The sequence below is a fragment of the Mustela nivalis genome, assembly GCF_964662115.1.
Source record: "Mustela nivalis genome assembly, chromosome: 9".
Taxonomy (NCBI): domain Eukaryota; kingdom Metazoa; phylum Chordata; class Mammalia; order Carnivora; family Mustelidae; genus Mustela; species Mustela nivalis.
This window is the reverse complement of record NC_139028.1, coordinates 85,419,935-85,444,090: the sequence shown is the minus strand read 5'-3', so window position 1 is coordinate 85,444,090 and position 24,156 is coordinate 85,419,935. Positions and strand designations below refer to the sequence as shown.

The 24,156-nt window shown below is 37.0% G+C and overlaps 1 protein-coding gene across 4 annotated transcripts in view; it reads right to left on the bottom strand.

Annotated features, from left to right (window-relative positions):
- The window catches only part of ANO3 (anoctamin 3), a 407,782-nt gene that overhangs the window by 88,691 nt on the left and 294,935 nt on the right, over positions 1–24,156 (bottom strand). For all 4 annotated transcript variants that reach the window (XM_082682805.1, XM_082682806.1, XM_082682807.1 and 1 more), the window contains 6 exons: positions 20,184–20,228; positions 14,115–14,246; positions 11,637–11,743; positions 9,902–9,957; positions 6,221–6,342; positions 2,055–2,189 (listed from right to left, as the gene is read on the bottom strand). In XM_082682805.1, coding sequence (XP_082538931.1) covers positions 2,055–2,189; positions 6,221–6,342; positions 9,902–9,957; positions 11,637–11,743; positions 14,115–14,246; positions 20,184–20,228 — 597 coding nt within the window. The remainder of the gene's footprint in view (positions 1–2,054; positions 2,190–6,220; positions 6,343–9,901; positions 9,958–11,636; positions 11,744–14,114; positions 14,247–20,183; positions 20,229–24,156) is intronic.

The window sequence follows — 24,156 nt, the reverse complement described above, 5'->3', positions numbered from 1 at the left end:
TGGGTGGCTCAGTGGGTTAAAGCCTCTGCCTTCGGCTCAGGTCATGACCCCAGGGTCCTGGGATGGAGCCCCACATTGGGCTCTCTGCTCCACGGGGAGCCTGCTTCCTCCTCTGTTTCTGTCTGCCTCTCTACCTACTTGTGATGTCTGTCCATCAAATAAATAAATAAAATCTTAAAAAAAAAAAACTGAATTCATGGAAACAGAGAATTAAAAAGTAGTCCAAAAAAGTGCTTTTTTTTTCAAGACACATTATAACTTCAAATCACAACCTGTTTTCTTAGCCTCAGAAGTTACTGATTTAACAGCCTACAGAGAAATGCCCAAAGAGGGATGGGTGTTTCCACTGGGAACAAGTTTGTTTAGGAAGATGCTGCCTTCCAAAGTGGTATAAGTTTGCAAAACTCTGAAATAAACCTATGACTAGATGAAATGTGTTTGAACAGTAGGTGTTTCTTTGTTTTCAAACTAATTATCATTTGGCGTTCATGGAGAGCAAGGGGATACTAAGACACCAATCAAGGTTGCTGGTTATGGAACTAGATTTAACTCTAGGACAATGGAAGTATTTCATTTTCAGGCAAATTGTTAACTGTACACATAGGTATATTATATATATATTTATTTAGAGAAAACGCAAGGAAATTATTTTTATGATCCTGTTAATTGCCATGATTACTACCCAGTAATAAGGTCATGGTTAAAAGATGGACCACAGGAGAAAAAAGTGCTGAGCTTTAAAGGAGGGGAGAAGTGTTTTTTGTTTTGAATTACATCATACAAGCCTGAACTTGGTGATATCCTTGTATAGATTAAATAGGACATTTATTATGAGGATTCATTAATGCCTGGGGGTGAGCCTTGGATCTGCTGAATAATAATGTATCGTTCCTCCACCCAAATCTTGAGTCATTTCAACTTTTTTTTTTTTTTGAGTCATTTCAACTTTAACAGGATAATCACCATTCTCATAAATGCTTGACTTTTGTCAAACCTTATTTTACTACCATCTTTTTTTTTTTTTTTTAAGATTTGTATTTATTTGACAGATAGATCACAAGTAGGCAGAGAGGCAGGCGCAGAGAGAGGAGGAGGAGGCAGGCTCCCTGCTGAGCAGAGAGCCAGGTGTGAGGCTCAATCTCAGGCCCCTGGGATCATGACCTGAGCTGAAGGCAGAGGCTTTAACCACTGAGCCACCCAGATACCCCTTTTCCTACCATCTTGATACCATAAGTGGATACTAAAATACTTATTTGTTCTTATAGAGAAAAAGAAGAAAGTAAAAAGTGATTTGATGTTTTCAGGAGAGAAGATTGCTTAGAGCAGGATTTATGTCCTACAGATATTTTGTTCAGACATCTCTAACCACATAAGGTTCCCTCATCTGCAAAGAGGAATACTTGTCTCCAAGGGTGGTAAAGTTCCTATCAAATGAAAAAACAAGAACATTATTGGGAAGCTCTTTGTATATCTTAAGTGCTTAAAGAATTGTAGTTATTTTATTTTATTTATTTATTTGACAGACAGAAATCACAAGTAGGTAGAGAGGCAGGCAGAGAGAGGGAGGAGGAAGCAGACTCCCCGTGGAGCAGAGAGCCCGATGTGGGGCTCTATCCCAGGACCCTGGGATCATGACCTGAGCCGAAGGCAGCGGCTTTAACCCACTGAGCCACCCAGTCACCCTCAAGAATTGTACTTATTTTGATTATCTAAACTACTGTAGTGAGAGGGCATTCTAGACTACCAAATACTATGGAAATGTAAATGATATAAAACTATCATTGTATTGTTGAATTATTAAGTGAGATATAGTGGAAAGAGAAATTTTGCATACAGAGAAATAGTCTTAGAACATATCCAAGAAAATTTGCATATAAAAATATGGAAATGGCCTTTTAAAAATAATGCTTTTCTCTTCTCCTCAAAAAATCCCAGCAAATAAATTATAGAACCATGAGTTGTTTTTCAGAGTCAGCATTATCATAAAGCTTTGACAATCAGAATAAAGGCCAAAACGTTTTAAAAAGTAGTATTATTAGCTATTAATAGCTTACCTTACTTGACTTCCATTCATTGTAAATATTCCATAGAAAAACACACACAAGCCAACAAGTGCTGCAGGAATCAGCATTCCAGTGTACCATCCCAGCCAAGCAAAGTATAGCCCGATCTTCTCACCAAAGTACAGCCTGCACAAGAAAGCAAACCCTTAGTTTAAGGCAACATAAGCCACAGTGCAAATGTTGCTGTCACACTTAGTCAGAATTTCAGAAGGACATCCCAGCTCAGTTCCTCATCAGTTTCATCCGGGGTATCTTGACATCCCCACTTGTTAATGAATCCAACAATGGTGATGCTGTTCATCTTTAAACATTGTCATTACGGGAGCAATTTTATAAAAGGTATTCTTTCTGAGTCAAACTTCTTAACAAGGTTCATAAACTTTTTATAAGCCAATTCTTGCCTTTCTCCATCTTCCCAGTAAAATGTCTTTTTGTTTTCCACACACAGAACCGTGCTACACCATACTGCTTTTGTGTAAATTAGGAAAAAAGTCTTCCCTGTAGGTAGATGTTGAAAGTAGATTCGATTTCAGTTTCCATCTGCACCCTTGGCCAGATGCCCTTATGCTAGACACAGTCATGTCACACCTTCCTCAACAAAGTTAACTGCAGTTCCTGGAGCACATGATTCTTTCCTTGGTCAATGCTGCTCTCTTACTTTGGAAAATTACATTTCATCCTCTTCCCTTGTCTGGCTTGTATCCTTCACTTTACATCAATTTTTACAGGAAGCCTTTCCTGACTTCCACTGCTACCCTCGCTTAGATCCCCCTGATCTTGCTCCTATACTGCCCTCACCCATATTCTAGTGTCCTAAACTTATAACCCTTTATGACAATTAACCTGTCACTCTTCCATTCCTCTCTCTCCCCATGAGACTTCAAGTGCCTGAAAGTAGACTTGTGTCTTCTTCACCAGCACCCACCACAGGGAGTAGTGAATGAAGCTAAGGAAATGGATATATTTTATTTCCCTTGAGCTGATGAACATAATTTATATGGAAATGGCAGATGAGTAAGAGAGTTTTAATGACTACCCAGCTGCTCTTTCTTCACCCAGTCTACTGATCATATCAACTGCTATGCAGTTTATAAAGCTCTGGTAAGAAATAATAATTTTTTGAATTCTCTATGACTGTTTGGTCTCCATCTTCTAAAAATGGTTACTTAAAACAGTTTTGTTCAAGGGATATTTTAAAAATTGGTGTTTTACAGTTCATTTAGGAATATTGCGCTGGGCAGTGATTCTTGCTAGGAAGAAAATTCTCTTGGTATTTTTTTTCTGGGACAAGACAATTCTCTTGGTATTTTTTCTTTCTGAAAATAATTCTTTTTCTACATCACTCTCTGCATGGTGCCAATTAAAATTTTGCATATTCTACCAGGTATAGAAATAGAGTCATCTTTCATTTATCCAAGTTTTTGTTTTTTCATTGATTTCTCCTTGGAGACATTGATCAGTAGACCATTCACTTCTCATACAACAATAATGTTCTAGTCGAGACAAAAGCTTATCATAGTAACAGGTATTTCAATAAAGCCATTTGTTCCTTATAAACAAGTGTTCCTCTGTGAAGTAGAATAGGTTTTTGCATGTATTACTAATATAAGGAAATGCCTTTATAATAATGACTATAGAGGGTGGCACAGAAAACCCCCTTTAAATAGGCAGCATTATACTGAGATTTTAAATTATATACCATTGAAGGTTAAGGGGAACAACAATATTGTTTGGCTGTAGTTTAATCACCTAAGTTCAGGAGATTTTAGATCTGATCCAGGAGAAAGAGAAGCTAGTTCCAGGCCAAGGAAGCTGATGGAAACCCCCTTGACCTATAGCACTGGTATTCATAATATTCTAGGATCTCTAGAGGAATCTCAAAAACTATGCCAAGGCAGGGAGGAATTTCTAGGTTGCTACTGGGGTCACTCTTCACTATACCCATAGCCATTCTCTTTTTATCCATTTTATATTTTGCTAACAAGCAAGTTTCTGGAGAGTAGGAACATGCTGGATCATCTATATTCTTTTATGGCCTTCACCTCCTCCCTCTTTTTAGCCACTTGAACACAAAATATATAATTTCCGTTAGCAAAGTTTCCCTTCTTTGTCAATAGCCAAATAATTGGCAATAGTAGCCACAGAACCCCATTATTGAAAATAAAGGTTGCTTGCTGAAATTACCTGAAGCCATAATAGCAATGCATCTAATAGATAAGAGATTATTGACACTGAAATGTTTGCTTGAGAACAGCAATTTAATTTTAGTTCCTAATAATAAATGTGATTCTGTGAGTGAGCACATCTCACTGTGTTCACATATCTCTAAAATAACAATTCTTTCCCCTCTCTTTCTCTCTAAATAAAATAATAATAATAATAATAATAATAATAATAATAATGGGGTGCCTGGGTGGCTCAGTTAGTTAAGTGTCCAACTCTTGAGTTCAGCTCAGGTCATGACCTCAGGGTTGTGAGATTGAACCCCACTTTGGGCTCTGAGTTGAGCGAGGAGCCTGCCTAAGATTCTCTCTCTCTCTCTTCCTCTGCCCCTCACCACTGCTCACTCTCTCTATCTCTCTTAAAACAAAACAAAATAATTTTTCACCTGCACAAGTAAGAATCTGATAATTTATTGTGATTAACAGAATTAGAATCAAAGCATCTTGATTTTGGATATGCCCAAGTCCTTAACGTCTGAAATGGTTTGGTGCTGGATATTATGATTTGTATATCCAGATCATGTCCTATCCTTTTTCCTTTCTGCTCTATGCCCCAGGAGGCTCACCTTCATGAACTGTATCTCTCATGCTTTTTCTTTCTTCTGCCTTCCTGAGGGGCTTTTTGGCTAACTGAAGGTACTAGCAGGGGATAACAGAGTGAGATCTAAGAGATATCGGTGTATTGATTATCCTGACTTTCTCCTTCCTGGAGAATGATCCGCCCATAGCTGCTTTCCTTCTAAACTGTAACTACTGTCAGGCATCCCCCCTTTTTGTTTCTGACAGGTTCTACCAACTGTTCCCTCCCCCTGCTCCTCCAGGCCAAGGTTTGATAAAAGCATCTAATTTTTACTTGTCCCTGGAAGCTTCATCATCCTTATCCATTTGCTCCCTTGATATTTCTTACACTTCTGCATATACTTCTTTTATTAGATTTTCTTCTGATAGCCTTTCTATTCTCTCAGTTCTATCAGTTTCCTGCTGGGACAATGCTGACAGTTATAAGTTATTCTTGATATGTACATTTTATAAACTGTTCAAAGTATCAACATAGATAAACTTATGAATGCTCTTTTTTTTCATTCATTCTAAGAATATTTATAGTTAGCTAGAAACTTGATTAGGTCATTTTTAATATGTATTTCCTGGTATTTTTTTAAAAGAACAAATTATTCTCCATCAAAATTAATTAAATCATGAATATAACAGTATCTGGAGATTAACTGAAATTGAGAGCAGTTACTCACTAGAAATGTGCTTCCTAGAATAGAATAGATACTCACTAAATTCTTGGTTGTAATACAAATATATGTAGAGATGCTGTGTTGGTCATTTTCCTCTTTGCTCTCAGATCCATGTTCTGCCTTTCCCTATTTTGATTTGTTTCACTGGGAAGTAGATTACACAGTTTCCATTGTAAATTGCTCCTGGTTAAGTTGGATAAGGAGGTGCTGGAAGACTCAAAGAAAGAGGTGGGGGGCGGGAATCATTCCTTCTCACTTGGTCATCCTCAGGGAAAAGTGGTCATACCTTCTCCAACACTTTACTTCTCTGTGGACAGTCCTAGTCACGGATGGTATAGCTCCTGGCCAATGGCCCAGGTAGGGGGTCTCTGGAATATACTTCATCCCATTTTCCTTCCAACCTCAGGATTGTTGGCAATCTTCTGCTGTTTTTTTTTTTTTTTTCTTCTGCTGTTATTAATCTCTGGTTGCCTTACTATTCCTTTCTGATTTCTCAGCTTTGTCATCCACTGTTTAACCAAAGCCCTAAATTAAGTTTCTTTTATTGAAAAGACCTACAGTGGCTTCTTTTTCCCTGACTACATCCTGAGTAATACAGACGATTTGGTGGGCGAATGAGGTAATTCCAAATCTAGGAAAATGACAACAGAACAGCATAATATATCTTTCATTATCAATCCACCCACATTACCTGATTAAATCCAAGGGCTGATGCTTATACCACATTCCCCAGCGTGCCCAGCGCTCATATAATAGATGTCTATTATTCTGAGGTCCATGCGTTTTGATGGGTTGGTTACTTTTGTAGGCTCCCTGAAACATATAACCAAAGATAAGTTCCCTTGGTAAATTTGAACTAAACAGGAATTGCTTTTACTATTTTTTCCTTACAGAACAATTTAATAGCGTATTGAAAGCTGCAGATTTGTAAACTTAAGTCCATCATTGGAATGATTTAGTAAATGCCTTTATATATCTCTTCTTCATTGAAAATATACTGATAATTCCTTAAAAGTCCTTTCTTAAAGTCTCTTTTTAAACTAATGAAATCCCTTTCACTTAAAGTAAACTAGAATTTGGTTTTACTATTTGTAACCTAAAATCTTTTAATAAACACTATCTCATCACCATCACTGAGGGAAATAGTTGTAATCCTTATTTCAGAATTTAAGAATATTATTCTACCTTAAAGAAGTGACTCAGTCCCAGGAAATATTTCTTTTATTTACAGAAGCTAAAGAAGAAAGTAAATGTTCAATCAAAAAGTGTAAGAAGCCTAAGTCACAAGTGCTAATCAAGTTTTTAAATTCTAGAATCCTTAGATCTTACTTTGGATAATATATATTCCAAAAATGGAAACATTTTCAAATTCTTTATATCTCCCCTCAAAAATTGTCATACAGGTTGCAATTTTAGACACATAGAATATATATGCCTTATAGAGGAACGGCTTTGATTTTATAATCAAAAAGGAGGGGAACAAATATGGTTACTATTTTCTAAACCAAAACTTAGGACAGAATTTGACAAACTCCCTCTTATTCCAATGTGTGATTCTACTTTTTTTTTTAATATTTTATTGATTTATTTAACAGAGAGAGACAGAGAGATCCCAAGTAGACAGAGAGGAAGGCAGGCGGAGGAGGGGGGGCAGGAAACAGGCTCCCCACTGAGCAGAGAGCCCGATGTGGGGTTCGATCCCAGGACCCTGAGATCATGATCTGAGCTGAAGGCAGAGGTTTAACCCACTGAGCCACCCAGGTGCCCCTGTGATTCTACTTTTATAAACAGTCTAATGAAATTTAAGACAAGTGAAGTCATGCCTTAGTTTCCTTATGTAGATGATGAGATTAAGAGTCAATTTAATGATTTCCACCATAGAGAGGTTTTGTGAGGGCCCACTTGCACTATAAAGTGCTGGGTACATATAAAGTACAAAGTCAGTGTTAGTTAATTTTGTTTCTGATATAGTGTGGCCATTGAAAAGCAGAAAACTGTCATTTGAGTGATCCCAGACAACCAGGGATGTGAGTTCTTAGGAAGAAAGAACACCCTGAATCACAGTGCACCAGGCTAAAAGGAGACACATATGTGGATTTCACTCTGTGGCTTCTTAATGAAATAGAAAAATTAATTAGGTAAAGATGGAAATACAGTTAAAGTGCTGATGGGGTTTAGGGCAGGCTGCCCCAGAATGTGTTACTTTGGCATGTAGATTATTTCTAAGTTGAAAACAATTAATGACCAATAACCTCTTACCTGCTCAAAATAATTTAGATAGGAAGCCTATAAGAGTAAGGAGAACTCTTACCAAAGATAACTTTTTTACATAAGAAATACTTATCTGCATGACACGGCAAACATTTGTTCACCCAACATTTGCTCTTCCAATGTCCTGTGAATTATCTCCCTCCTAGACCCCTGCCTTCTTCTTAGCTCAGGACAGCATATAAACCTCAATTCCTGATTGCTACAAGCCTCTCATATCTTTGTGGGGATCTGTATATGTGTAATTACATTTGCTTTTCTTCTATTAATCTGCTTTATGTCAATTTATGAGGTCGGTCAAAGAACCCTAAAGGGAAGAAGAGAAAAGTTTTCCTCTCCAAGTTTTCAAATCCAAGTTTTCTTCCCTAAGAGATCAAGGCTTTTAAAGCCTATAGATTAGAAGGTAAGGAGATAAAAGTGAAGATAAAAGATTTCAAGCATGGGCATGTCCACCTGGGAAATGTCTGTTTGCTTGTCCAGCTGGACTGATCTGTTAGGGTAGACTGCCTGAGATTGGGTAAGTAAGGGAAGGTGAACCAAAATCTGTTTTCTTTCAGTCACTAATGATAATCTTTCTAAAATACTTGACTTTGCTTCCCAGTCTCAGTGGGCAGACACAGGCACATCCTCGGTCTTAGGGTCTAAGCTTAGAAACCCTAGTAGATCATTGTTCTAATTCTGCTCAAGAACTTCAACCGTACTGTTCTGGGTTGACAGTGACACCTGGTGGCTTTAAGAGAAAATTGCAGTGATGACCCTTGCTGGCCCATGTGTTTCCAGTCCTGTTCAGAGGACCATGTGCACTCAGTGACCACCTCTCCACATCCTCATGATCAGTCCCCTACTCCAACCAACAGAGAAGAATAAACAGGATGATTATTTACAACCTATTCCAAATAGGTTCCAAATTTCACACAAGAAAATGTCAAATGAACATAGACTAGTTATGTAGACGAATTACTCACAATAAGAACAAACCATAAAAGCTCTCCCAGGGCCTTAGATTTGCTAGTCTGAACACTGTACCACTTACCAACTATGTCAAATATGACATCGTGGTTAATTTCTCTGAGCTTTATATCTGCATCTCTACAATGAGAAAATAATATCTATTCCCTCCAGGATTATTTTCAGATTAATGGAAAAATATATGCACAAGGCCTGTTGCATGAAATAACCTAACATATTCCCCATCATTATTATTCCCATTCCTACAGTAAGTAAGATATTCATAGCACAAGGAATAGATGCATTGGAGTCTGGCTTCCTGGGCTCAAACCTGTGCCTTTGATACTTAATTTTTCTGTGCCTCAATGATCTAGTTATGAAATAGGGCTATTATTATTGTCTCTCTCAAAGGGTTGCCCTAAGGATTAATGAGATTATCCATATAAAACACTTAGCTCAGTGCCAAATAGAAGTACACAATGTATTTTATCCTTTAAAAATTTTACTAGACTGGGATTCTTCAGGTTAGGGGTTACACCTTATGAGTCCTCAGCCTTTATAAATAGAAGTGATGGGTTTGCTGACCTCAAACCTCTGTGTTGGGAGACGATGTTCAAAACTAATTCAAACGTCATTCATGACTCAGTAGGCAGAACTCACCACAGTCTGGAGCAAGTGTTTCTAATTTAAAATTGGTAGACAGGTAGTAGCTTGGCTGAGAATTAAGTAAATAATGGGGTGTAGGTTTGTGTTGTGGGTTTGTCTTAGATTTTCAGACATCTCAAAGTAGTAGGCACAAACCAGAACTTGCACTGTTTGGGAGTGGTGTGGATCCCAAGGTGGGTCAAGCTTGGGACTCTGTTTTGAAGCAGAGGACGGTGCTCAGAGTGATTGAACCATGCCCCTAAGTTGCCTCCAAGGCTGGGACTCCTTACAAGGGAAAAACTTCACTAGGGAATTGTCCTGGAGAGCACTGGGCCCAGTGTGTAACCAGAGATCATAATGGGGTCTGAGAAAGGCCCAGAGCCACTGACTGACTGAATCCTCCTGAGAGAGGGTGGCTAGATTTTAAAAATAAATAAATAAAATAAAAGAAGGATCAACAATGAGTATGAGAAACTTCTTTCCCCCAATGGAAATTGTATTTCAAAATTACCTCGTGAGGGGGAAAAGCTGCTATATATGAGCCATTGTTTATAAGTTTACAGATACCTGGAAAGAGAAACAAAAGAACAGTTTTTGAGTCAGTTCAAATGAAGACTTCCCTCTGTAACAACATATATAAATTTGGGAGAACAAATTAATTTTAAAAACTTAAAATAACCCAAATGACACCCATAGCCACATCACCTCTGAAGGCCAAGGGCTATGAAAGAGATCGGTACTAAAGAGTCTATTTGTATTCTTACAACATGAATCAATGGAGATTTGTAAGGTGCCAACACATGGCATTTTGCCGTATCATGAAATATGAGGCATTTTAATACCCATTTATTTGGGATCACATGAACCTGGAGCAAATATTTTTTTCTGCCTCAAAACAACAACATTGGGACGTCTGGGTGGCTCAGTGGATTAAGCCTCTGCCTTTGGCTCAGGTCATGATCTCAGGGCCCTGTGTTGGGCTCGCTGCTCAGTGGGGAGCCTGCTTCCCCATCTCTCTCTCTCTGTCTGCCTTTTTGCCTACTTGTGATCTCTCTCTCTCTGTCAAATCAAATCTTTAAAAAAAAAAAAGAAAAAAAAACAATATTTGGTCAAGAAAATAGAGGAACTCTCTACCCACAAAATGTCTCTAAATGATACTGGTTTTGAGAAGTCTTTAATTAATACTGAGCCAAGGATACATAAATATCAATATGTGACACTTCTTAAAATCTCCTCCAGCTCAGCCAGAGTGTAGTGAAATGGACATTCTCATATTGTCCCGGCAAGACTGGGAAACTTCTGGAGAATAATTTTTGTTATGGTTTTATTTATGTTAGTAAAGAATAAGAAATAATTGTATTTCCAAAATTGGGGAATCATTTAATTATTATGGTGCAATCAATTATACTAAGTACTTGGTAGATAACTGCAATTTGATGAATGCTTATAATAGAATCTTGTACAGCTATTTATAATGTTTACAGACATACCAAAGGGCTTGAGAAAACACTCATAAATACTTTTTAAAAAAGACAAAATTGTAAACACTGCATGAGTCTAATAATGATGTGTATATATATCATATTCAACACATCATTATTAGACTCATGCAGGTTTACTATATTTACATTCAGTATTAATGTGTGAGAGTGACAACTGAGTTCGTGGATTTTTTAAATTGCTTTTATTTTATTTTTTATTTCTATTTTTTTAAAGATTTTATTTATTTATTTGACAGAAAGAGAGAGAGAGATCACAAGTAGGAAGAGAGGCAGGCATTGAGAGAGGGGGAAGCAGGCTCCCCGCTGAGCAGAGAGCTGCTTGATCCCAGCAGCCTAAGATCTTCACCTGAGCTGAAGGCAGAGGCTTAGCCCATTGAGTGACCCAGGTGCCCCTAAATTTTATTTTTATACTCTTTGTGTTTATTGTATGCTCTACAAAGGGCATGATATCTTTACAGTCATTGAAATGTCATATTTTTATTTTTAAAGACTATGTAAGCACATAACACTATCACTTAGACACATTTTTATTTTACATTCTGGGTTTATTTTTATGTCTTATTTAGAAAACTAAGTGTTTTATTGGAAGGCTGAAAAATAGAATGTTTAGAATTTGTGTTCAGTGCATTATATCCTCATATTTAATGAATGAAGGCAAAGCTTCAAATGTGAAAATAAGTATTTCTGGATATAATTAGTAACAGCAAATATTACCTTCTCTATATTTTTAATTAGTGTTCTTACCCACTTTTGATATTCCATTTTCATATTTCGTGTGCTGTAACATGTGATAGACTATCCTGCTTCGAGTAGCATTGCTGAAGAATGTGTCCTTATTGTTTATTATGAAGCTGTTAAGATAAGGGGATTGGTTTTAATATTCAAAGCAGAGCCCAGAGTCCAGCAACAGTTACAAGTTTCTAGGTAGTCATCCATCTGTTTTCTCCATTAAAACTAATGCATGAGAAAGACAGTACATCAAAAGACAAACCACCCTCTTAAAAATAAATCAACTGGCAGAGACAAAATACATTTATAAATAATACAGGCATTATCAAATATTCATTTAGAAATCTTGCAGTTTATAGGGGAGCCTAGATGTCCTCCTATTTCTTGTTTAGCATGAAAGAGGGACAGCAGCATTAAATTGTCCGTTGCCTCCCATAAATTCTGTACTACCTTAAGCAATGTAATTCCAAATAGAACACATTAAATATTGATGTCATTTCCCCATAGCACACCTTCCAAGCTAACATGTCTTCTTTTCAGAACCTCAGTAAGAAGCAGCAGTTCTCCCTTCCCTTCGTGCCCTGTACTGTCCCCACATAGTAAAAGCTGCAAAGAGAAACAGTAATGAGAGCCAATGAGTGAAGAGCAAAAGGGTGATCCTGACAGGAAAGGGGGGTCTATTTCAGTCTTTATTTTGTAATATGCTGGTATCCTCAAAAAAATGGAAACATCCTGGACCTTACTCAATTTCTGACAGTTCCTGGTTCCGGTTGCTTTATCTCTGTAATAATCAGCCATTTTTTTCCCCCAGGCACTTAGTACTGAAGTATTAGGTCTTCTTTGATTCTTGTTTTCTTTTTACCATCCATATTACAGAACCAGTCAACTTTTCTAGCTGAACTGTGTCTATCTGGCTTTGAGCTACCCTATTGTTCTGGGTCTCATTGCCTAGATCATGAGAAAGGAACGTCCTCTTAATTGGCCGCCCAATTTCCCACCTGACTTTTCAAGCACAGCTCTGGTTCTTAGAGCACTCCTACTACTAATGTGTCAACATTACACACATAATTAAATTTCTTATTTTCCTCTCCGGCTCTCTATTTTTGCATTTTATCCTCTGATTTCCTATAGCTCTGGCTTTTTGCATCTGATAGTCAAATTGTACAATTTATCACACCTCGAAATGTTACATTTCTTTTCCTTGGGATTTGCTCTGTCTCTGATATCTTTCCCCACCTCTTCCCACCTCCCTCCACATTTTTACTGATGGAGAGTACTATCTCCTTCAAAAAGTCTTCCTAGATCCTTTCCTCTGGCTGTAGCTTCACCCTCTCTTATTAAAAAAAAAAAAATGTGCATTGTATTTGTGTCTTTCCTAGCAGGTTGATTTTATTCTGCTTTTTTTTCATGGTATCTGTAATCATGTCCATTTTAGTAGCTTCCAGCATTCTGATATTGTGCTTTTTAGTTTTGTACTTGGAGGCAACAAGTTAACACAGATGATCGGTGTCCTGTTAATTCTCGGTATCTGAAGCAATGTCCACACGATTCTTTCACCATCAGATTGATGCAGAATTCCCTGAACAAATATTTCTCTAGACGATTAAGTGTCCTTTATTCATGGAGTTATATTATGGAGGGAGGAAACAGATGGCATATAAATAAACAAATTGCAGTTGCTGTCTTCATAGTATTACAGTATAGTGGAGCAGACGAAAATGTAAACTAATAATTAAAGAGAATAGGGTAAACATAAAGATAGGGACTTGCACAGTGTGGGATGTGGGACATTGAGAGGCAGAATGAAACAGATAGCTGGAGCACCAAACATGCTACAGGGCAATAATCAATGGGAAACTCTCTCCTCCCACATATTTAATTTAATTCATTAATTTCATCCTGCCTTTCAACATCCATAAAGACAGGGACTGTGTCATAGCCTCAATCTGTATTATGCAGAAACTCAATAAACACTGGTTGAATGAACAAAGGGATAGAGACAGATATGCTGGTATGTAGATGGATAGATATGCAACAAATCCCTAAAAAATATCTCATTTATCTTAGTTTAATACAATTAAAGTCTATTAAACTAATAAATGCATATTAATTAAGTATAAGTATGTATAATAATTTATTAATTGGAACAATCCATTATTCATTCATGTTATTTGATAACAATGTTACTTTAACTGGGTAGCTTACCACCATTGTAATTATTTTGAGAGAACTGGGACCTAGACTGTCAGCCCATAAGTTTACCATTAATTATTCATTTCTTGAATTTCTCTAAATCAGCTGATACAGAATTAATAATGCTAGATGAGTACTATTCACAAATTAAGTGCAAAAAACATTTTAATAAAATGATGCACTCTCTGACTTACTTGGCAAACAGTGGAACTGCTCCAAGGTATTTTTATTCTATCAATAATTCCTAGATAATGAAAGGTAACAAACCAGGTGGTGGGAGAAAAAGAAACATGAACTTACTGGTGAATCCGTGCACGGCTGAAGGGGCCCGTATAGCAGTCTGACTCCTGCAGGTTTGGAAAAGCTGACTTATCAAGAACCATTGGGTTTTGGGACATCCATTTTTTTATTCTCCTAAAATAATTTTGTACACTGGAACAAAGTCACATGAACTAGATTAGGTTGCATTCCAGAGCCATGCTATCTTCTATACCATTCTGATAAAAGAGTTCCAAAAAGACATACACATACCCACACTCAAACCCACTCACAAGCATTTCTCCTGCTCCCTCACAAAAGAAATAAATTCCAAAACAAATCAAATCTTGCAGTTGTTTAAACTCTTTCTGTGCAACTAGGTTATCCTTACAAGAAAAATTTGTGGGGACGCCTGGGTGGCTCAGTTGGTTAAGCGGCTGCCTTCGGCTCAGGTCATGATCCCGGTGTCATGGGATCGAGTCCCACATCGGGCTCCTTGCTCTGCAGGGAGCCTGCTTCTCCCTCTGACTCTGCCTGCCTCTTTGTCTGCCTGTGCTCGCTCTCGCTCTCTCGGACAAATAAGTAAAAAAAAAAAAAAGAAAAAGAAAAATTTGCGGAAGATGTTTTTATTTTTTAAGATATTATTTATTTATTAATTTGCACAGAGAGAGAGATCACAAGTAGGCAGAGAAGCAGGCAAAGAGAGAGGGGGGGAGGCAGGCTCCTTGCTGAACAAAAAAGCCCGATGTCAGGCTCAATCCCAGGACCCTGAGATCATGACCTGAGCCGAAGGAAGAGGCTTAACCCACTGAGCCACCCGGGTGCCCCTGGAAAATATTTTTAAAGAATCATCATACATAAAGATGGTGGTAGGAAAGAACATAACAATAAAAGGGGTATGACACACTTCTCGAAGTTGTGAGTACATAGATGTATGTATGTATACCAGTATATGTAGCCATAGGTCATTCCTAGATTCTCTGAAACCTCTACAGCCATGTGGCTCTCAAGTGGAGACTGAGAGGAAGTAAATGTCTACCACACACTTTGTTGTGTGAGCCCCAGCTGTGATGGAAACAGCAGCGGTGTGGGGGGAGCAGCAGGGGTCTTGATATCAAGCCAAACCCAGTTCAGGGGCTCCTGGGTGGCTCAGTCAGTTGGGCCTCTGCTCAGGTCATAATCCCAGGGTCCTGGGATCAAGCCCCACATTGGGCTCCCTGCTCAGTGGGAGGCCTGCTTCTCCCTCTCCCACATCCCCTGCTTGTGCTCCTTCTCTCGCTGTCTCTCTCTCTCTCTGTCAAATAAATAAATAAAATCTTAAAACAAAAAACAAAAACAAAAAAAACTCAAACAAAAAACCCAGTTCAAAGGCAACTTGGCCCCACAGTGGCTGTGCGAACTGATAGATGTTATTTAACTTCTTGCCTCTATTTCCTATTTTTAAAAAAGTGACTTTGTTAGAGATTTCTAAGTTGGTGTCTTATTTCATGTTTTAGAAAATTTATTTATTTACTTATTTTTAAAAGGGGAGAAGCAGAAGGAAAGGGAGGGACAGAATCTCAAGCAGGCTCCACACTGAGCTCTATCTCACAATCCCGGGATCATGACCTGAACTGAAATCAAGAGTTGGATGCTTAACTGACTAAGCCACCCAGGCACCCCTGGTGCCTTATTTTAAACTTGACCCAGGGTGGGCCTACTGCATTCCTAACCAGCTAATATTCTGCATTTGTACCCAGCTCCTAGGGGATGTCCATGCTGCTATCCATTGGGCGCACTTTGGGTAATGGGTTTAGTACAGACACCAGATATATGACATTAAGATACTATTTCAGGAAATCTTACATCAGGAGTCTTTGGTCGCAACTTTAGATTACAGTCATCACCCAGTTCTTATGTATATATATTGACTGGAATCGTATTTACTTTACAAAGAAAAGCAAGTAAAAGAAAGAGATATTGAATCCAGAGATTGATTCTGAAAACCTAATTCCAAGTGACTATAATAACAATTGTGTTTACTTAAAAGAACTGCAATATTTACACACTATTTATGAGGTTCTATCTTTGTCAATTTTTGGCCTCTTCCACAATAGTAAGATTCAAAGTAGCAGAATAGGACAGTTTCCTAGACAAGTACAATGCATCTTAATATCTGTTTGTCCAATGCTGTGTAAATTTTTTAAAAATTTAGTATAGCAATGTGGAGGCAGCTAATAGTGTATCTTAAGAATTATTCCACTCAAGTCTATTATGGTAAAATTACGATGCATAATTTGAAATAACAACGAATTCCTGATGTAAAGTTCAGCATGCAGAGAGTCTGGACCTTTAAACCTCAAGTCACTTTTGGTTTTAGAAGGACTAAGCTTTTCTTTCTAGCCTAAAATAATAAATGCGCAATATCTGAGGTATTCATTTTGCTTCTTCTCACATAACGAAAGCCTCTGAAATAACAGAGTATCTCTGTATTTCAGCAACTACTACACAGATATTTATAAATCACTTAATGGATAATAGAGCCATTACTCCAGCTTTTTAAAGTTGGCACAGTGAGGAACACAGGGGAGGGAGGAGGTGGAGGAGGAGTCTTCCGGGACTGAATTTGCCGGTTACTGAAACTGAAGCAAACATTTTTAAACTTTGAGCTTTAGGATCTTTTAGGTTATTTATCTGGAGAGAGGGGAAGTGATTTTATCTGTGATTCTATCTGTCCTACCTTAGTAGGTGTCGGAAGAATCAAATAAAAGGATACCTTCTGACTGCACTTAGGAAATGTTGATGAACCACAGTTCCTGAGGGCCTATCTCTGACAACATATAGACATAGAAGAAGGGGAGGTGAATTTTAAAGACATTAATGAAACAGAAGGGCCTTCAGACCACTCTCATTTTTTATAGACATAAATAATATTATAATGTAGACTTTTCATATACTCTTTCTATGAAAAAGTAAATGATTCTGATAGTGTAATGTGCTCAGGCCTGGTCAGTCGGGGTCAGGCCTGGACTGAAATCATGGGATGTGAAGTTCTAGATTATTACCCAGCTTCCTTGATTCTTATCCAATTTTCTCATCTCTTAAGGGAAGAGATATTTTGAGAATTAAATACGTAATGCCTACATCCATAGTGCTAAGAACCCAGCAAGCACTCAATGTTTATGGTAATAATAAGGAAAGAGAGTATTACTACCCTGTCTACTACTACCAGTCTCACCAACATGTCAAGAACATGATCTAATGCAGAATCTACACTCTACCAAATCTTTCTCACCTTGGCCATCTTGCAGACTCAAGATTTCATGGCATATTGTGAAAATGACTTCTAAGGGAGTTTTAAGTTCCTTGGCTAAAATCAATGGAAAGCAGAGAATTCTATGGAAATAGAAAAAAAATCTGGATTTTTGGTCAGAGCATCAGCTCTACCCAAACAGCTGTGAACTCTGGAGGAGGAAGCATGGGGTTAGTAGAGAGTGGTAATAATGGTCACTTTTTCTCCCAGATCTGTAAAACTAGTTACTCTTTGGTCTGCCTCCCCAAATGGTCATTTTGAAGATGTTTTGATAACCGGATATGAAAGTGCTTTGTAAACAAGTGATAAACAACAGCAACAATAAAACCATAGCCATTTCCTATCAACCTGCCAGAAGAAATGACAGTCTTCAAATGCTGGATAATTGCCCGTACATTATTCATCACCTAACGTTTACTGCTCAAGATACCTACGTACAAAACATCTTTCCCACTTCAAGAAAGGAAAAGCACAAGTGGAATTTAAGTGCACATAATTGATTTTCATTTCTCTCTTGCCAATTGCCTACAAATTAGGTTTTTAAAATTTTATAACAACGATGGTCACCACACACACACACACACACACACACACACACACACATGGGGGGTGGTACAAACGGGGACACTTAAATTTTCTCCAAAATTAAAGTTTAAAAAAAGAATCAAAATCAGTTATTTCCCTAAGTGAAAGTCTAAAATCAAGCAAGTAACATGATATCCTTTTTCTCAGTTTAATATGTCATATACTTCTGTAAATGCCCTTCCCAGGTATTTGGTATCCTTTCCATATGCATCCAGAAAGTCAAAGAACAAAAAAACTATTTGTAAAATGTAATATTAAGGAAACTATTTGTAATACGTAAAGTTTAAAGATTTTAATAAGTATTTGGAACATATAATTGAATTTTCATTACATGGAATTAAACAGAAAATAATAATAAACACAACAGATAATAAAACATATGATACAAAATACAGCATTTATTTTTCCACCCTACTTTAAAGTTTGACCAAAATAGAAAAAAAAACCTCACATTTTTTCCACTATTAAAAATGTTTTTCCTTAGACGTTTGTCATGCATTCTAAACACAAGTGCATTCTGAAACTAAATTATATAATGTAGAAGTTTGTTGCTATTTTAATATACAGGATTTTACCCTCTGTTGGTCTTTGAAAAAAAGATGCTTGTTTATCAGAAAACCCACTAATTATACAGTAGCAAAATCTCACTAAGTCTATAGAGCTCACTGAACCTAATCCAAAGACATTTTATCAACACATCAAATACAATGCAGGTACATACAGAGAAGAACAAACAAAACCCTCGGCAGTTGTAAATTCATATATTTGATTTCCAATGACTTTTACTTTATGATATAAAAATAATTTGGGGAATCTGCTATAGACTAGGACCAAATATGCCCAAGGGGAATGACAAAAGTTCATTTTAAATCTGAGCATGTTAACCCAACAAGCCGAGGAATCTGACCTGGCAGAGGAGCATCATTAATAATTTTAGTATTTTAAAGAGATTTTAAGTACTAATTCCTTTGTTATTCATTCTAACTTCAAGTCCCCCCACCCACCGCCGATTATTCACTTTTCTTGTCGCCCGTTCCTACCACATCTAAATTTAATGTTTAAGAGAGAACAACATTCTCCTCTCCTAAAATGAAAAATTTTCCTAAAGCTCTAATTATATTCGGCCACTTTCTCTGGTAAAGAACTAGACTTACAGACTCCTTTCCTAAAGTGCTCTGATGTTCACTCTATAGGATTCCAGTTTTGTGTCATTCTGTATATAACATCCTACATTCCATAGAGTGTACTCTATCACATTTTGTTTTCATTAAATGATTCTTTTGCAATGAACAGAAAAACACCTGAGTATAAGAAGCCTTTTGTTTTTAGCATCCATTGAATGGAAGCTCATTTTCCTCAGTGAAACAGGCCAAGGTGATTCCGGTGGGAGAGCTTCTCCTGTCTCAGGGTTGTGGTTTGGTAAATTCCTTGTCATAGCTACGATTACTGCGGTGAGTAGAGAGAAATTTTGAAAGGAGGCTCTTGAAAAAGTATGTTTTCGATATTTGGATAAAACAGGCAGCTCAGCTGGTGAAATAAGAGCCGGCCTGCGATCCAAGACATGCTGTGTGGCCTTGGCAGACCACTTCGTCTCTGAAGGCTGGTCTGTCCTTGACCACCTCTGTCAAACAAGAGATCTGGACTGAATGATCCAGAGGTTTCTGCCATGTCTGCTCTTCTAGGACTCCAGTGGGTCATCATTTGCCCATCAATCCTGATTTTATAACTGTTTTTTAATTAAGATCTCCTGAGACGCTAACTTGCAATTAAAATCCCCTTCTCACAACATTATATCAAGGTGATTGCTGGGACATCTGAGTGGCTCCATAGGCTAAGCATCTGCCTTCAGCTCAGGTCATGATCCCTGGGACCTGGGATTAAGCCCCACTATGGGCTCCTTGCTTGGCCTCTCAGCCGCTGCTCCCCCTGCCTTATGTGCTCTCTCCCTGACAAATAAATAAATGAAATCTTAAAAAAAAACCCACAAAACAAAAAGAGGATTGCAGGAATGGCAATGGTAAATAGAAAAAAAAAAAAAAAAAAGGAGAGAGAGATGATCTGATTTTAAACATTGTTAAATTTGGCACAAGTCATTTTGGAAATATTTGAACAAATCAACAAAGTTTTTATTCCTAAAATTTACAACTGCTGATATGGGTAATTGAATGTTTTATTTTTCTTGCTTTTTGCCAAATGACAAATTGTTATAAACAAATTATACATCAGCCACTGACCTGCCCATTGATTTGTTCCTCCGGTCAGTGTAGTAGCACTTTTTCCTGAAAAATAATAGGAACAGGTGAAAACAGTCATGTGAAAAAAGAGAAACCAGTGAGTGACAACATTCAATCATACTGAGTATATTAACTCTCCAACTTCCACATACCTAAGACAAGAAATAAGCCAATATGATAGTAAGACTTCTGAATGTATGTTGTCTTAATTTTGGATTTTAAGTCTCTAATAACAAAAAACTTTGATACTGGATATGGTGCATAAACAATGAATCTTGGAACACTGAAAAAATAAAATAAAATTAAAAAAAACTTTGATAAATTAATAGATCACTTCTGAATATTTGACTTTTAATTCCATTTTTTGAGTCTGTCTTCTGCTACCCAATGCATATTAACTGGATCATTTGCTTATATGAACTGATCCATTCTTCCATCCATCCTTCCACTTATTTATATTTCTATCTAAACACATATGCAGTACGGAGCTATTCTGTGAGCTACGTTAAGGTATGACCATTAAAAATGTAGAGGAAAAAATGAGAGCATCTCCCTCAAAGAGTCTCCTTTACAGTTGAGGAGACAAGAGATAGTTCAAATAAATTGTGATAATGCAAGAAAACAGAGAGTGCTAAGGAAGGACCTAGGATGGGGTTTCAATTAGTTTTTGTAGATGAAGGAGAAAGGTGTCAGAAAAACCTTCCCAGAGCATATATTATCTGTGGTGAATCTTGAGGTATGAGTAGGAGTTGTCCTCTGAATAAAGTACATAGGACACAGTATTCTTGATAGAGGCAGCAGCATGTGGGGTTATAGGAGCAACACCAAGTATTTTCAGATTCAGGAAACTGCAGCTACTTTGGTGGTCTCTGGAGTATAAAATTGCAAGTTGAGCATAGTGATAAAAGAGCTGGCAGGGATGGTGAAGAAGGCACAGATAATGAGGCGTCTTACCACTGACTCTAAGGTTTTTGGATAAAAAACAATGGATGAAAAACATTGGGTGTTTTAAGTAGGTGTGCAGCATGTCTGATTTCAGAGAATCCAGAAGTTTGTGACAGAGGATAATTCATCTCCTTAAAGATTCTTACCAGGTCCTCATTTTGGAGCTCAGAAATCTCATAGTCAAGGCTTTCTAAAATGCCTTTTTTCCCCCACCCAACAAAACCCATTTCAGAGGATCAGTAAATTCCTCCCTCTGTGGCATCTAAAAAGCAGAGCTGAGTCAGGACAATCGATATTTGGTCCTAACTGTGTTATTAACTGCTTAGAAAACTTGAAAACCTGAACTACCATATTTCATGGCAAACACTAGTTTTACTGCTAAAAACGATATATTTTTTTCAGTTGTCCTTGACATACCTCAATACTAAATTCAAATATGAAATTTCAAGTCTTGCCATGTCTATCCTAAACTCATTTAAATATCTTCCCCTTAATTTTTTCAAATATACAGAAAATTCATGTGCATACGTAATTCCATCCCCACTGGAATATAAACCATCTTCTTTCTGAACTGCCTCTATACAGATTGTCTTGCACTATTTTATCATCATTATATAACTGATAATAGACTATCTTCTACAGGACACTGAGCCTCTTGAAATTAGTGGTTTTATTTCATTTGACTTTGTATGCATGCTGTATATTTGGCTCACTGTTTGATAAATAGCAGGTGCTCAGATAGCTGATGAGTAAATGAATGAGTCTGTTTAATTTACAGTTGCATTTATTTCCTTCAGTGCCTGAGATCACTTTGCACTTAATATTAACATTTGCTAAATGAGGAATTATTTTTTTAAAGTTACAAATGTAGAAATTAGTTTAAAATAGTTTTTTTGCACCAAAAAACATAGAAATGTTATATAGAGGAGATAAAAATTATTATTATCAACCACAGATATAGTAAGGAATATTGCAAGGGGACATTTAGATTTAATACTAGTCTCCATTTATCTTTATTGCTGCCAGTTTGAAATTTCTCATAAACTTTTTTTTTTTTTATCTTTGAAGTGTTTTGGGGACAATAAGGAAAAAACAAAGGAAGAAAGCCACAAAGGATGAATATATACACTTTTCAGAGTAATATTATAAAAGCAAATAAAAATGAAGAGACTCACTTTTCCTAACTAACACTCTTTATCAGTTAAATTCATGATGAACTATGTGTGACAATTAGTGCTGTTGGGTCCTCTTGCTTGAGGACTGGTTATTGTTTATCTGTTTGGCTATATTAAAGGGTGAGATTTCTTTCTGTCTTTGCAATCACTAAGCAAACTGCCTGTGATGTACGACACATTTTGATTTAACGCTTAGGCAATAATACAAGCATTTTCTTTCTCTTATACTTTTGTGAAGTTTTCTCGGTTGGGGGAGATTGTTTTTTTTCCCTCTAAGTGTATTTTTAATCCATGACGTCAATAATAACTTGCTCTTTTCCTTAATTCTTCTTTATAAGTGAACCAGCAGGACCAAATAATTTTCTACCCATAATCCTCCACCCTGTACTTTATTAACTACATATTGTTCACAGACAGAGCTTTCTTTATTTTCCCTCTAATTTTTCATTTGAACGATTCTATGATTTTATACCTTGCATCAAGGCAGCATCTATCTCCCGATCTACCTACCCAGCTATTTAGAACATCCACTCAAAACTGTAAGTAAATGATGATGGGAAGCACGGTTTTCCAAACCAGTGTTCCACTCATCCCTGTGGTCACTAGTGGAGATGCCTGCAGGGCCAAGGGGGATGGGCAGTCACCCGGGTGGAATCCTGGGTCCTCACCTTGTCAGGGAGAGTAGCTCCAGTTTTACCTATTTCATATGCCGGGCTCCCTGGTTGTTTCTAAGTTATTTTATTTTTGAGTGAAGTGTTCTTTGCATAGAAAAGTGATCTAAATTTAATCCCAATTGTGATGAAAAATTATTCTTAATGGTTTAAAAATATCCCCCCCTAATCTTCTATGTTTAAAATATTTGTGGGAGAAGATTAAGAATCCTATTAAGGAACTCAAATTGAGAAGGGGGGGATGATCGAATCATCTTAAAATATGTTTGACTCTTTTATTACGAAAGGGGAAGAATGAATAGGAACTACCTTTGAAACAAAAGAAAAATAACGAAAGCAGGACTTAATATTTCTGGAATGTGATGGGACGCCTGGGTGGCTCAGTTGGTTGGACGACTGCCTTCGGCTCAGGTCATGATCCTGGAGTCCCGGGATCGAGTCCCGCATCGGGCTTCCAGCTCCATGGGGAGTCTGCTTCTCTCTCTGACCTTCTCCTCGTTAATGCTCTCTCTCACTGTCTCTCTCTCAAGTAAATAAATAAAATCTTTAAAAAAAAATATTTCTGGAATGTGGAAGACACAAGCTAAGTCCTCGCTGATAGAAGAAAAATAAGAAAATTTGAACTATTTTCATCCTCTGAAATTTTCTTGGGTAGTTTCTAAAACATCAAGTCTAATACATAGGCCATATTTACTTTGGAAAAATAATCAAAAAAGGAAAGAGCTAGAAGATTTAAGTATGAAGCTCTATACATATATTTAAATAGAGAATTTAAAATGCTTAAGATTTCTGTTCATACAATAATTTCTCCTTATTGTATGGTAGGTTATAACTCTAATAATCTTTTCTGTATACATTTGCAGGTTTTCTTTGTGAAATACAATATGGAGGTTTTAATACTGAATACATATGTGGGATAGCCAAGCATGTATAAGCTTTTTTATGCATAAATCTTTTAAAAATTCTTGTCCTAAAAAGAAATATCTGTTTTTTCCTATTTAAGTTCTTTGTTATTGTATATTTTAATTTTAAGGCAGGATATATGTTCTTAAATTTGATAACAGTTGACAATTGGAAACTGACTCAGCCATCATAAAAACACTTTGCCACTTAGTTTATGCTTGTATAGCATTCTCTTTTTATGAGGCAATGGCTATGCCAAATTTCATGTGCACCTAATAA